General features: G+C 38.3%; 1 protein-coding gene across 1 annotated transcript in view; it reads right to left on the reverse strand.

Moving 5' to 3' along the window:
• Positions 1 to 3755: 3755 nt before the first annotated feature.
• MTHFD2L (methylenetetrahydrofolate dehydrogenase (NADP+ dependent) 2-like) overlaps positions 3756 to 15029 on the reverse strand; it is a 140116-nt gene continuing 128842 nt past the window's right edge. The window contains exon 8 of the mRNA XM_010838176.1: positions 3756 to 4379. Within this exon, the coding sequence (XP_010836478.1) occupies positions 4267 to 4379 (113 nt within the window). The 3' untranslated portion in view covers positions 3756 to 4266. The remainder of the gene's footprint in view (positions 4380 to 15029) is intronic.

Genomic DNA, 15029 nt, shown 5'->3' on the forward strand with positions numbered 1-15029 from the left:
AAGAACACTGGAGTGGGTTGCCATTTCCTTCTCCAATGCATGAAAGTGAAATGTGAAAGTGAAGTTGCTCAGCCGTGTCCGACTCTTAGCGACCCTAAGGACTGCAGCCTACTTGGCTCCTCCGTCCATGGGATTTTCCAGGCAAGAGTACTGGAGTGGGGTGCCATCACCTTCTCTGTCATCTCTCTCTAGTCATAAGCAACTCTGGAAGTGCCTTCTCTTCCCGCCCCTCCCCCTTAAGTTTATTTTTTCCTTCCCTCTCCCACTTAACAGTTTCTTTTCCTTTCTTTTCCTCTCTTCATCTCTTCGCTCCTCTCCTATCCTTCCATTTTTTCTTTCTTGCTTGCTCTTTGACTAAAAGTCACAATTTGTTTTTGGACATTTGCAGGAAAGGGTCACCAGCACATTGCTTATCTTTCTCTAAATTTAATCTGTAATTCTCATGAATTCAGCTGTCACCCATTCAATCATAAACTACTTTATGCCTCTAACATCCAATATTTGTAAGACAAGTAGACAAATCATACATGGACTCTGACCTCAAGGAACTAGAGTGAGTCAAGGAAAATACATACTTAACTACAGTGCTGGGTAGAGATAGATGACTGCCATGAATGTGTACATAAATGAGTATGAGAGTTCAGAGGTGGGACTTAGTCAAAGTCTCACAGCATTTCTCTTGGATGAGTTTCATTTGAAGTGAATCTTAAATAGCAAGTAGAATTTAGAAATATAATGATAAGAGAAAGGATTCTAGGTGGCAGGGAGGTGGGCAACTGAGGGGATAGAGTGATAGAAAAGAGAGTGGGTTCTGGCTCATATTACCCAACAGACCTTTCTTTGAATTTCAGTTCTACCTTTCCTACCCATTTGGCCTTGGCTGAGACTTTTTCATAACCTCATGGGTTGATTTACTCATATATCAAATGCAAAATGTCAGTAACAACAACCTCAAAAATGTAAAACATATAGCACACTCTCAGTTAAGGATAGCTATTACTATTGAATAAGATTAGAAAGATGCAGGGTGTATACAGTGGTCAAAAAGGCTAGGAATATAGTGGTTAACACACACTCAGTTCAGTTCAGTTCAGTTCAGTCGCTCAGTCATGTCCGACTCTTTGCAACCCCATGAATTGCAGCACGCCAGGCCTCCCTGTCCATCACCAACTGCTGGAGTTCACCCAAACTCATGTCCATTGAGTTGGTGATGCCATCCAGCCATCTCATCCTCTGTTGTCCCCTTCTCCTCCTGCTCCCAATCCCTCCCAGCATCAGAGTCTTTTCTATTGAGTTAACTCTTCACAAGAGGTGGCCAAAGTACTGGAGTTTCAGCTTTAGCATCATTACTGTGTCCTAAATTTTCACCACTAGCCATAAATTATTTTCAATTCCGAGTGATATTATGTTAGGACTTTGATTTATGTATTATGTCATCACTGCAAACACAACATGTCTTCAACTGAACATATTATCTCTCCTCCAAATCAGCTCCTCTTTACAATTTTCTCATGATAATCAGTGATAACATCCTCCAGGCTTCAACTTCCATGTTCTATCACTGACTAACTATAGTCCAAATTCTGATTTATCCAGGCTTTTTCTAATCCATTTCTGCTATTATTCAGCTATATTTCCACCACTCTGCAACATACATTTTTCACTTCAGTCTGACTGTTGCCCTTGATTTCATATGTATTTGCTAAGCTCATTCTCACCTCCATGTCTTCATGTTATTATTCAGTCCTCACTAGTCCTTCAGGGTCCTTTTTACAGATACTTGTAGGAGAAGGGAACTTGTACAAATCTCCTTCACAAGATAATCATATATCTATCTTTTATAGATCCCAAATAATATCCATAAATAAAGTTATGATACTGATGAACCAACTTCATTTCCTTTATGTGTTAACAAAGGCTTCCTTCTTGACCAAACTTTAGCTAGGCTCCTCTGAATCCTTTTCTTAACTAGGCATCGAATTAGACTATTGAGCTCAGTTTTAGCAAAGAAATCTGTTGTTAGTTTATAGAGAATACCCCTGCCCTGCTCCTTGTCCTCTTGCCATATCTGATTAAATTCCTCCTCTCCCACCCTTTATATTGACCTAACTTTTGGACAGGGAGGCCTGGCATGCTGCGATTCATGGGGTCGCAAAGAGTCGGACACAACTGAGCGACTGAACTGAACTGAACTTTAACAAGAATCCTGGTGAGGTAGTTTAACAAAAATCCTTCCAGCCTTGATATCTAATCAAGTTCTCTTAGTAATTTTCCATCTACTGATCCCCTCACTCTTTTCATTGCCTATAAATCCATTGATGTCTCAGCTATATGTGGAGTTGATTTCAATCTCTTCTATTGTGATAGTCTTGACCCCACTGCAATAGTCATTGTTCGTTTTGGGAATTTGGGGCACTTAAATATTAATGAGGGCCTTTCTGACATGTTTGCTTGGGATCTTTGATTTTAAACTACCATCAAGCGGCTTCCCAGGTGGCTGAGTGGTAAAGAATCCACCCGCCAATGCAGGAGACGTGGGTTCAATGCCTGGTCCAAGAAGATCTCACATGCTGCCCCACAACTACTGAACCTATCCCGGGAGCTGAAACTACTGAAGCCTGCCCGCCCCAGAACCCGTGCTCTGCAACAAGAGAAGCCACTGCAGTGAGAAGCCCCCGTACCGCAACAAAGAGTAGCTCCCACTCGCCGCAACTAGAGAAAAGCCTGTGCAGCAACGAAGGTCCAACACAGCCAAAAATAAATTAAAAAACTACTATCAAGGTTATCAGACCAAGATTAGTGTGGAATGGGCTACAGAACATTTTCTTTCCTTTTTGAGACATTTGTACATCTCCCCAGCGTGCTGCGAAGAAATAGATAACGAGTATATGAACAAGGAAACTTCTAGCTTAGGAAAAAAGAAGACATGTATTTCTTTCCAAACTGATTTTATTATACAGTTGAAATATTATTAATTATAAACATCTAGTCTATTTTCACACAAATGATTAAGAGTACACAAAGACATGCATTGGGTAAGAATCATTATTGGTACATTAACACACTGGGATTTGGGCATGACAACAATACAATTATGTGCCTAGGGTAGTCTCAAATAGCCTTCCACTGACAGGCACATGTATTTTATAATTTAAATTGTGTTAAAAACATGGCATCTACTGTGAGAACCAAATGCCGTAAGAGAAAAGAACTGTGGGCAAAAAGCAGTAGGTTTTTAGTCATATCCTAAGGAGTAGCTGTGGCACATTGTGTCATATTTTGCTATTAGAGTTCTAGATTTGTGGAACGTATTATTCAAATATGTTTGTAGGAGAACAAAGAAATTACATGTAAGCCTAACATATTCTTACTGAATTTTTACTATGTCAAGTAGTCATTCACAATTTGAAATAATCAATACCTTTCCAAGTAGCATGGCATTTTTAGGGTTCCTTGCACATTTTTCTTTCCTTGAATGGAGCATAGTTTTTCATTAGTATGCCTTGGGGAGTACATTTGGGAAGTATATGAGATCAAAATTTTATGCTTAATATTTTATCTTTCTTTTAGCAAGTGAGCTCTTTTGCTCTTTCTCAGCATACAATATGGGCTTCCCACGTAGCTCAGTCAGTAAAGCATCTGCCTTCAATGCAGGAGACCTGGGTTCAATTCCTGCATTGGGAAAGTTCCCCGGAGAAGGAAATGGCAACCCACTTCAGTATTCTTGCCTGGAGAATCCCATGGGCAGAGGAACATGATGGCAGGCTACAGTTCATGGGATCACAAGAGTCGGACACAACTTAGCCCTATCTTTCAGCATACAATATAGACTGTAAAATATATATAAAATTGAGTACGATTATGGCAAAATCTAAATTACATTTTACAAAGGAGCCTATTTGGCTGACAACGTGTTTGTTGAAGACACACAATTTGTGATTTTGTGTCAAAAATATATGCATTTCTTATGAGCCCTTTATTGTTTTAACATTATGAACAAATATTATTCACAAAACAAGCAACTGTTACCAAAGTGTCATTGCAGTTGTTTTCTTTTTTCCTAAAACTCAAAATCCATTCAAAATATTCCAGTAAATATTAGCAGGAAATGCATAAGATTGTGTGAATCATCTGATCCACAATGATTCTACCCATGAAAAAATAAATACAATGTAGAAATAGCTTTGTAGTAAAATATAAAGATTTTTGCCTTTTGTCAAATAAATACGTAGCATGACTTCAGTTTGCTTTATTCCTTCACGTGATCTAGTAAATGATTTTTTTAGCTGCCAAAAGGGTGTTCTTGAGAAGCATTGCCACCGTCATGGGTCCCACGCCTCCCGGAACTGGAGTGATAAAGCTAGCCTTCTTCTTAACAGCTGATGGAGGAAACAGAAAAATTTCTTATTTTTTCTCAGAATTTCATATCTTTAAACATATGGAACTGTTAAAACTGTAAAAACTGAAGTGAATATTTTAAAACTTAAGAGTTTATCTGCACAAAAATGGAGTCAAATCCAGCAGCACCAAACCTGAAGTAGTTGGAAAGCTTTCAACAACAGGAGCGACTTACAGAGAAAAGGTAGAAACAAAGCAAGAAAACCACTTATTAGTTATAGCTTTAATGCCCAGCTTTATAGCCTAGTTGGCTGTTTGTGATAGGCTGTCCTTAGCTTTCAATTTTGTAACCTTGAGGCATTTCCAGACCTAGATTTTGATTTGCTTATGTAGACGGCTGGGGCATTAGAGCCATCTCAGTCCAAGGGTTTCTTTGTTTAATTAACAGAATACACTGAATTTTTCTACATTACATGTATAACTCTAGCATCCCCAAATAATTTTTACAATGAAGCAGACTGTAACACACATACACACACTTCTGTATATGATATTGAATGTGTATAGAAAAAACATGAGGCCAACACTGTAGCATAAAACTTCATGCAGCTCAGTTAGTGTTACATGATGAAAATCTAACCTACTGCATAGCACAGGGAACTCTGCTCCATATTATGTGGCAGCATGGGTGGGACGGAAGTTTGGGGAATAATAGACACATGTAAACGTATGGCTAAGTCCCTTTGCTGTACACCTGAAACTATCACAACGTTGTTAGTTGACTATTCTCCAATACAAAATAAAAAGTTTAAAAAAGAAAATCTGTAACCCATGATTGACTCAGTTCAGTTCAATCACTCAGTTGTGTCCGATTCTTTGCCACCCCATGGACTGCAGCACGCCAGGCTTCCCTGTCCATCATCAACTCCCGGAGCTTGCTCAAATTCATGTCTATCAAGTTGGTGATGCCATCCAATCATTTCATCCTTTGTCATTTCCTTATCCTTTTGCCTTCAATCTTTCCCAGCATCAGGGTCTTTTCTATGAATCACTTCTTTGCATCAGGTGGCCAAAGTATTGGAGCTTCAACTTCAGCATCAGTCCTTCCAATGAATATTCAGGACTGATTTCCTTTAGGATTGACTGGTTTGATCTCCTTGCAGTCCAAGGGACTCTCAAGAGTCTTCTCCAACACCACAGTTCAAAATATCAATTCTTTGGCATTCAGGATTCTTTATGGTCCAACTCTCACTTCATGGCAAATAGGTGGGGAAACAATGGAAACAATGAGAGACTTTATTTTGGGGGGCTCCAAAATCACTGCAGATGGTGACTGCAGCCATGAAATTAAAAGACACTTGCTCCTCAGAAGGAAAGCTGTGACCAACCTAGACAGCATATTCAAAAGCAGAGACATTACTTTGCCAACAAAGGTCCGTCTAGTCAAAGCTATGGTTTTTCCAGTGGTCATGTATGGATGTGAGAGTTGGACTATAAAGAAAACTGAGCACCAAAGAATTGATGCTTTTGAACTGTAGTATTGGAGAAGGCTCTTGAGAGTCCTTTGGACTGCAAGGAGATCCAACCAGTCCATCCTAAGGGAAATCAGTCCTGAACATTCATTGGAAGGACTGATGCTGAAGCTGAATTCCAATACTTTGGTACCTGATGAGAAGAATGGACTCATTGGAAAAGACTCTGATGCGGGAAAGATTGAAGGTGGGAGGAGAAAGGGACGACAGAGGATGAGATGGTTGGATGTTTGAGCAAGCTCTGGGAGATAGTAGAGGACAGGGAAGCCTGGTATACTGCAGTCCATGGGGTCGCAAACAGTTGGACGTTGACTGAGCGACTGAAATGAATTGAGCCCACATCCATACATGACTACTTTGACTAGATGGTGGACCTTTGTTAGTAAAGTAATGTCTCTGCTTTAATACGCTATCTAGGTTTGTCATAGCTTTTCTTCCAAGGAGCAAGCATCTTTTAATTTCATGGCTGCAGTCACCATCTGCAGTGATCTTGGAGCCCAAGAAAATAAAGTCTCTCACTCTTTCCAATGTTTCACAATCTATTTGCCATGGAGTGATGGGACTGGATGCCATGATCTTCGTTTTTTGAATGTTGACTTTTAAGCCAGCTTTTTCACTCTTCTCTTTCACTTTCCTCAAGAGGCTCTTTAATTCTTTGCTTTCTGCCATAAGAGTGGTGTCATCTGTATATCTGAGGTTACTGATATTTCTCCCTGCAATCTTTATTCTAGCCTGAGTTTCATTCAGTCCGGCATTTCGCATTACGTACTTTCTGCATATAAACTAATAAACAGGGTGACCATCATACAGCCTTGATGTACTCCTTTCCCAATTTGGAACCGGTCCATTGTTCGGTATCCCCTTCAAACTGTTGCTTCTTGACCTGCATACAGATTTCTCAGGAGGCAGGTAAAGTGGCCTAGTATTCCCATCTCTTGAAGGATTTTCCAGTTTGCTGTGATCCACACAGTCAAAGGCTTTGGTGTAAAGCAGAAGTAAATGTTTTTCTGGAATTCTCTTGCTTTTTCTATGATCCAACAGATGTTGGCAATTTGATCTCTGGTTCCTCTGCCTTTTCTAAATCCAGCTTGAACATCTGAAAGTTCTTGGTTCATGTACTGGTGAAGCCTGGCTTGAAGAATTTTGAGCAATACTTTGCTAGCATTTGAGATGAGTGCAATTGTGTGGTAGTTTGAACATTCTTTGGCACTGCCTTTCTTTGGGATTGGAATGAAAACTGATCTTTTCCAGTGATTGACTCAGTTATGTGTAATTCCAGTTAACTATTTCTAGAATACATGATATTAGTCTCTAAAGGGAACACAGGATACAAACAGTTTAGCACCATCCGTTAAATTAAAATAGTCTTGCCAGGCTTTTCTGTCCATGGAATTCTCCAGGAAAGTACACTGTAGTGGTTAATCATTCCCTCCTCCAGGAGATCTTCCTGACTTAGGGATTGAACCCTGGTCTCCTGAATTACAGGCAGATTCTTTACTGTCTGAGCCATCAGGAAAGCCTTGTTATAACAATAGCATCATGTATATGTGGATAATACATTCCAGTGCAAGTCTAATAAAAACATTAAAGATATTCAAATTAACTGAGCAAATACACATAGTCCTGTTCTAAGGTATGAATAAAGACTTCTTCTTCAGTGAATATACTCAAAGAAAATTACAGAGAATTTTTAGCAAGTTATATTTAAGAATGTTCTCACACCCACAATATTACAGGTGAATGGCTTTATGAATTGACCTACTGGTTCAGTGTTTCACCGTGTGAATAAGAAAAATGAAGTTTTCCCAGGTAACTCTTTTAATACAAAGTTAGCATACAGAATACTTTAATGCATACTCTGACCTCATTAGTCACATACTATTTAGATATATTGCCTTTTAAAAGTTTACTCTTAGATGCTTCTACAAACATGAAATCAGTAGATGTTTTTGAAATCTTAATTAAGCATTACTTTTGTACAATTTACATTGCCTTTTTGAAATATGATTTTTAAAATTTGCATTTATCTTAAGTGTATTAGTATATTGTAAGTTTTTACTCATATGTGTGTGTGTGTGCTCAGTCATGTCTGACTCTGCGACCCCATGGACTGTAGCCTGCAAGGCGTCTCTGTCTGTGTGTTTTCCAGCCAAGAATACTGGAGTGCATTGCTATCTCCTACTCCAGGGAATCTCTCCAACCCAGGGATCTAACTCATTTCTCCTAGGTCTCCTGCATTGGCATGCAGATCCTTTACCACTAGCTCCATCTGGGCCTTTTAATCATAGGAAAATCAAAGGAATAACATTCTTTTACTTGAAGAAAAGTCCAGATAAGCTTGAAGATATCACACACCAAAAAAGCCCGCTAGTGTACATCATGATTCGTCTCATAGTATATAACAAAGAAAGGATAAGAGTATTATGATTTGGGAGATAATATTTTGTTTTTCCAAAATGTGCCTCTATACAGGAAGCATGTCCTTTCCTGGCCATAATTCAATCCAATGTACTCTATTCTGCAGAAACACTAGGCTGTGTCAACAGTCAATTCACAAATCAATATGAATTCTCAGTCCTTCCTTCCTTTGCTCTTGTTATTCCTTCCACCTGGAATATACTGCTACCTTTTCCAAATAAACAACCCCTTTTATTTATTATTCTTTTAAAGCCAATAAAATGTTACCTGTTCATAATTTTTCTCAAAAATTCTCCCCCGTCAACATTAAATTAAAAGTGTTACCATCTATGTTTCCAGTCACTTTTTACCAAACTCTGTTATGAAATTTAGCACAGTGTGCTGTTCCTTTAATTAGACACTGGCCCCTAGAAGGCAGAAACTGTCTTTGGGGTGACTATTGTCTTTCTTAATCTTAGAACTTCTCCATGCACAGGTGAGGCATTCAGTAAGTTATGAAAACATGAAGTAAGTAGTTGTTGAAATTTAAAATCTAAAATCAGTTTGCAGAAATGTGTCTGTGTTTTTGACTGGATATAGACAGCATCAAAACAATTTAGTTCAAGTTAATTTACTGAATTCTCAAGCTACATAAGTAGCTGGAGGGTGACAAACTGCATTTTTCACTTTTGAATAAGCTAACTTGATGGTATCAACAGTGCCTTCCAGGACCTTTTCTATAGGATTAGAGAAAAATGTCTTTAAAAATTGCATCAGATCTCTAGAAGAAATGTACTGTACTGCTATTATTTATACTGATAGCATGTAAAATCATATATTTGTAAAGCACTGACTTTGAAATATTAATAGATAAAAATAGAATACTACTGCATAATGTGATACATTAAGAATCAAGATCAAAGTAAATACTCAATGGAAAACAAAATGGTTTATTTCATAGTTAAAAGATAGAAGCAGACAAAATTGGGAATCCATTCTGGGTATACAATCATTTTTTTATATAATTTGGTTTTCAACTTTGAAAAGTGAAGTGGCTTGAAATTATTTTTATATGGAAAAATAGTAATAACCATAGGCAGTATCCATTGAATACTTACTATTTGCCAAGAATTGTAGACACATCATTTTAATAATTGACATTTAATTATCATTTCAATAGCTGAAGAAAGTGGCTCACTGAACTTAAAATGACTTATCATTCTCCAATATGGTAGAGACATTATTCACAGTCAGGCTTGAATCATTTTATGGTTCCATAATTCCACCTCATCCCAATGCAACTGTATTACCATGACCTGAACAAGTGGAAAAGCTCCAAGAAAGGCTCATGTGCCCCAAATCAACTCAGTTTTCTCAAAGGGTTAAGAGGATATTAAGAAAAAAGAAACAAAAAGGAGAAAGTTCTGATATAGTAATTTACCTCCAATTTTACTGTGAGTACTCAGAGTTCATCATCTTTGAATTATGTCAGCACTTAAATTTCAGCTGGCTTAGCAGTCTGAGTTGCTTTCTTTCTTGGGTGAAATTCAGATCAGATAAACCACTGGTCTGCTCAGGTGTTATGACCCTCCTCTTTGAAATTATGTTTTTCACAACATGCTTACTATTGCATTCTTTTGCTAAAAAAGTGAGGCTTGAGGTGGAGGAATAGGGAATGAGAATGAGCTGTCACATGAAATAACAACTGCCTGAAATGTGTGGCTCTATGTCTGCTGTCCTGCACACTTTACTATGCAAACCAACATGTATCTGTCCTGTCCAATCACTTCATAGAATCAAGACTATGTGATGGGTAATGGATCTTCACCTGTCTTGGGTGAGGACTTCTCTGGACTTCCATGAGCATTTAGCTGTGTCAACAGAGCCTTGTAAATTATCACTAGGCAGAATTTTATGACATCACTGTGAACACATTTGGTTTTATTCAAATACTTATTTCAGATATTTTTATCTTTGACATAACTAGTCAGGTATGAAAATAGAATTTGTACAGAGTCATGAGAGGCAGATTGTGTTGAATTTGATTTAAAAAATATAAGATCTCTATTGCTTTTGATTGGATTTTAATTAGGATCTATGTCTGAGAAAGAACTGCTAAGTTTTGCTGCTGCTGGCTAATGTTAATGTATTCTTTTTCTATTTACATAAGGACCAGGGTATGGAAGTAAGTGATTTCTCAAGAAATATGAGGAATTATCACTGGCAAATGCCAATGGGTACAGATGCCAATGCTTAGAAGAAATTCTCTTAGTCTAATTACTTTGCATAACTATTTCAAGGCTGTCCTAAGTGACATGTTTGTGAAAAGAGTTAAGTTCAATACCGGTCTGATGCTCTGAAAAGCATTTTCCCCAATCATGTTTGAGAAAGAGTAAGTTAACAAGCATTACATCACCAGAATAACTTCTCATTGACTGGTCTTTCCCTGAGGGCAAACAGGGTTTGCACCTGTTTGCAGAAGATGATGCTATTAAAGATTAATCCTATTATGTGTGAGAAAAGGTGTTCTATATGCTCCATTGAAAAGAATTACAGAAGAATTTTAAGGCAGTAATTTCATTCATAAACTTATTTACTGTGAGGGAGTATGTTTGTGTTTTAAGAAAAATACTAAAATTCTGTACATATGGGAATCAGGAATTAGATCTTGATTGATATTGATGCTTTCATGAGAGACTTTTATGAACAGATGCCACAAAACCATGATTAGATTAAATTTCATAAAGTCAACATGATTTTAGAGTCTGAAACTGACAATGGAGGCAAGTAAAATAATCCTCAAATCCTGTCGTTACTTGTATGGAACTTACTTTACGGAATGAGATTTAGATGGACATGACTTGATGATTTTAAAGCAGTTTCCTAAAAATAAGAATATTTTGAGGAAAGGTGACAATCGTCATGATAATTTATTTGAATGACTTCTTTCTAAACTGTTGACTCTGCAAAATATATTCTATAATTTCCTTAATAATAATGCCTATCAGCAAAATTCAGACACTAGAGAGTGTGTGTCCAGTTGTTTAGAAATAAAAGAGCAAAGAGCTCACAAATTAAAATCAGTCATTCTGGACACAAGGTTTGCCTTTGTACATACTATTTTCTTTGACATACCATTCCTGCACTTCTCCATCCAATGAATATTTGTTCTTCCTTTTCAGATCTGGCTAAATGCTACTTCCTTTGTGGTGCTTACTAACTCCCCAGCTACATTAACTATTCATTTATTGATCCATGAAATTTACTAGCATGGCTTTCAATTTGTCATCATAGAGTAGGTTGGAATCTCCTGAGAACTGTAATCAAATTAAATATGCCTCCTCCCACCTCATGATTCCAGTATGCACCACTGAGAATCACTGCTGAAATGAGAGCTGTTTCTAATGAGGGTAGGGAATTTTATACATATACACGTATGTGGAGGAGATTTAAATGTGGTTAGAATCCACTGCTTCAATGAAGGTTACTTCATGTGGTGGCCTCCGACTTTCCAGTCAACTCCCAGCCACCCCCAGTGTAACATCTGAATGCCTCATTGGTCAAAGCAAGTCACATGGTCAAGCTCAAATTTAAAGGCTTAGAATAGGAAGAATCACCAAGTCACATTGCCAAGAGGATGTGCCCATGAGGCAAGAAGACACGTATAGTCATTTTTTATAATCTACTGTAATAAGTCTCTTGGATTTCAGTCTCTACCTTATTAGCTATATAACCTGCTGCCAGATTTATTCTTTAAAACATAGATTAGATCACTTCAGCTTATAAACATTTGTTGAATTTTGACTGTCTTTAGCCACACAGCTAGCTCAGTCGGTAGACTGCCTTTAGGATAAAATGTCAATTCTTTGTCATGTCAGCTAGGATCTTTTATGATCCAGCCCTACATCCTTGTCTTGCAGTATTTCCGAACCACTGCATATTTTCTGAACTCCATTATTCACTGTTCCAACACATGCTCAAAACTCCCCAGAGATTTACGAAAAAGGTTTCTTGAGAAAGACAGCCATTGTCACTATCCCTTGGAACTTATAGTCTAGTTGGGAGATTTATATTATAAATATAATTACCTACATAATAATTGAGCTAAGGCTATGATATGTTCTACAAACAAAATGCTTACTGCACTGTGACTGTGTTGGGAGGACCTAACTGAGGTTGAGTATATGAATATCTCTGCCAAGTCCAGAAATCAGAAGATGAATCAAACTTTTCCAGGTGAAATGGAGAGGTAGGGAATAAACAGTGTTCTTGATTGGGGAACAATGTTTGTGATGAGGTAGAAATAAGATTTCCCCCAGGCAGAAAATGGCATCAATTCTTGGAAACACTGCAAGAATGTCAGTGGGGTTGACATGTAGAAGTGAAGGGAAGAGTTTCAGGAGATGATATGGAGGAGTCTAGTTCATATAGAGCCTAGCAGATAATTATACAAATTTGAGGCATTATTATTTTTATTTATTGACATACAGTTGATTTACAACGTGTTAATCACTGCTGTACAGTGATACATTTATATATGCTCTTTTTTTACGTAGTCTTTTCCATTATGGATTATCATAGGATGTTGTCGGAGAAGGCAATGGCACCCCACTCCAGTACTCTTGCTTGGAAAATCCCATGGACGGAGGAGCCTGGTAGGCTGCAGTCCATGGGGTCGCTAAGAGTTGGACACGACTGAGCAACTTCACTTTCACTTTTCACTTTCATGCATTGGAGAAGGAAATGGCAACCCACTCCAGTACTCTTGCTTGGAAAATCCCATGGACGGAGGAGCCTGGTAGGCTGCAGTCCATGGGGTCGCTAAGAGTTGGACACGACTGAGCAACTTCACTTTCACTTTTCACTTTCATGCATTGGAGAAGGAAATGGCAACCCACTCCAGTGTTCTTGCCTGGAGAATCCTAGGGACGGGGAAGCCTGGTGGGCTGCTGTCTATGGGGTCGCACAGAGTCGGACACGACTGAAGTGACTTACCATAGCATAGCATAGGATGTTGTATACAGCTGTCTATGCAATACAGTAGGACCTTGTTGTTTATAACGTATTTTTAAAACTTTGAAAAAATAATGTTCTGATGCAGGATATATCAAATGGGGAAAACTGCCTATTCTGTGTATATTTTTCTAATGGGATGAGCTTATCATCTGGGCCAGAGAAGTGAGAACACCAAAGAAGCAACATAAAGGTAAACTTGCTAAGATGGGAATAAATTCTGGTTCTTGTGAGAGCACTTCAAAGAGGAACAGAAATCATACTGGGGTCAGAGAATATTTGTAAAGTGACAGAAAAGCTTCAAGATTTTATGAATGTCTGAGGGAGGAAGAAAGAAGGAAAGAATGCAGTGCAAATACCAGGAATAATAAAAGCAAAGGAACTTTGGACCTGACAACAAAGCCGATGCAATGGAGGAGCTCAAAAAAGTGCATTATGACTGAAGCACATGGTGCAAGCAGAGAATAGACAGAGAAGAGGCTAGGAAGGTGGTCATGGGCTGCATGACCATTAAGTGAAGGGTCAGGACAGCTGTAGATACTGTGTTCAAGATGAATAAGCTTTTGAAAAAATTTCTTTTGCGAATAAACCTAGGCATTTATGTATTTAAGAATAACCAGCTTTTCAAAGTGAGAAATTGGAGAGAAAAATGTATGGTGGTTTAGTCACTAAGTCGTGTCTGACTCTTGTGATCCCATGGACGGTAGCCCACCAGGCTCCTCTGTCCATGGCATTTTCCAGGCAAGGATACTGGAGTGGATTGCCATTTCCTTCTCCAGGGGATCTTCACCCACGGATTGAACCCCAGTCTCCTGCATTGCAGGCAGATTCTGTATACTGCTAAATAATTTTCAGAAGAAAATTAAAATAAAGAAGAAATCCAAGTTTTATTTTCATAAAGTTTTAGGTTCTTGAATGCTATTCAATTATTTTTCAAGAAATCCCTTTTCAGCATGAAATATGTATCTAATCTGCTATGCTTCCTTTTCTCCAATATGTAGACATCTACTCTTTATCATGTTATTGATTTCAAATTTCTAAAGGGAAGAATTAACACAGGTTTGGCTTGACATAATTTCCATCATTTCTTACTTGAAGTCAACCATCTTTCAGTTTGAAGGTAAGAAGAACAGGCATGGCGCAGAAGTTTAAAATTTGAGGTAATGGAGGGATGATGAAAGAAACCAGGTGTTCAGATTAGGTGTGCCTTAAAAACCAGGGGTGACACATGGTCACAAGGTGTGGAAGTATTGCTAATGAAGGATACTTACAGCTACATAAGGGATTAACAGTTACCTTTTAACAATTAAGGTAAGAATAAAGAAGAAGTGTGTGATCGTTAACCTTCCGGCACCAGCAACCCATGCTTCATGACAGGGTATCTCTGGCTTGTGTGTTGTGTGTCATTATTTCCTCTGGAAACTTTACTCTCCCAGGTTTTCAGGATCTGGGTTTAATAATCCAGACTCTCATTTTAAACACTTCGTTAGGAAGACTCACTAATTTTTAAGCAGATAGGGAATTTCTATTGCTGTATGATGTATGCGCTCATTCACTCAGTTGTGTCCGACTCTTTGTGACTCTTTGCTCACCAGGCTCCCCTGTCCATGGGACTTTCCAGGTAAGACTACTGGAGAGGGTTGCCATTCCCACTCCAGGGGATCTTCCCAACTCAGGGATATCAAATCCATGTCTCTTGTGTCTCCTGCACTGGCAGGCAGATTCTTTATCACGGCGCCACCTAGGAAG

The sequence above is a fragment of the Bison bison genome, unplaced genomic scaffold (genome assembly GCF_000754665.1).
Source record: "Bison bison bison isolate TAMUID 2011002044 unplaced genomic scaffold, Bison_UMD1.0 scf7180017864092, whole genome shotgun sequence".
NCBI lineage: Eukaryota > Metazoa > Chordata > Mammalia > Artiodactyla > Bovidae > Bison > Bison bison.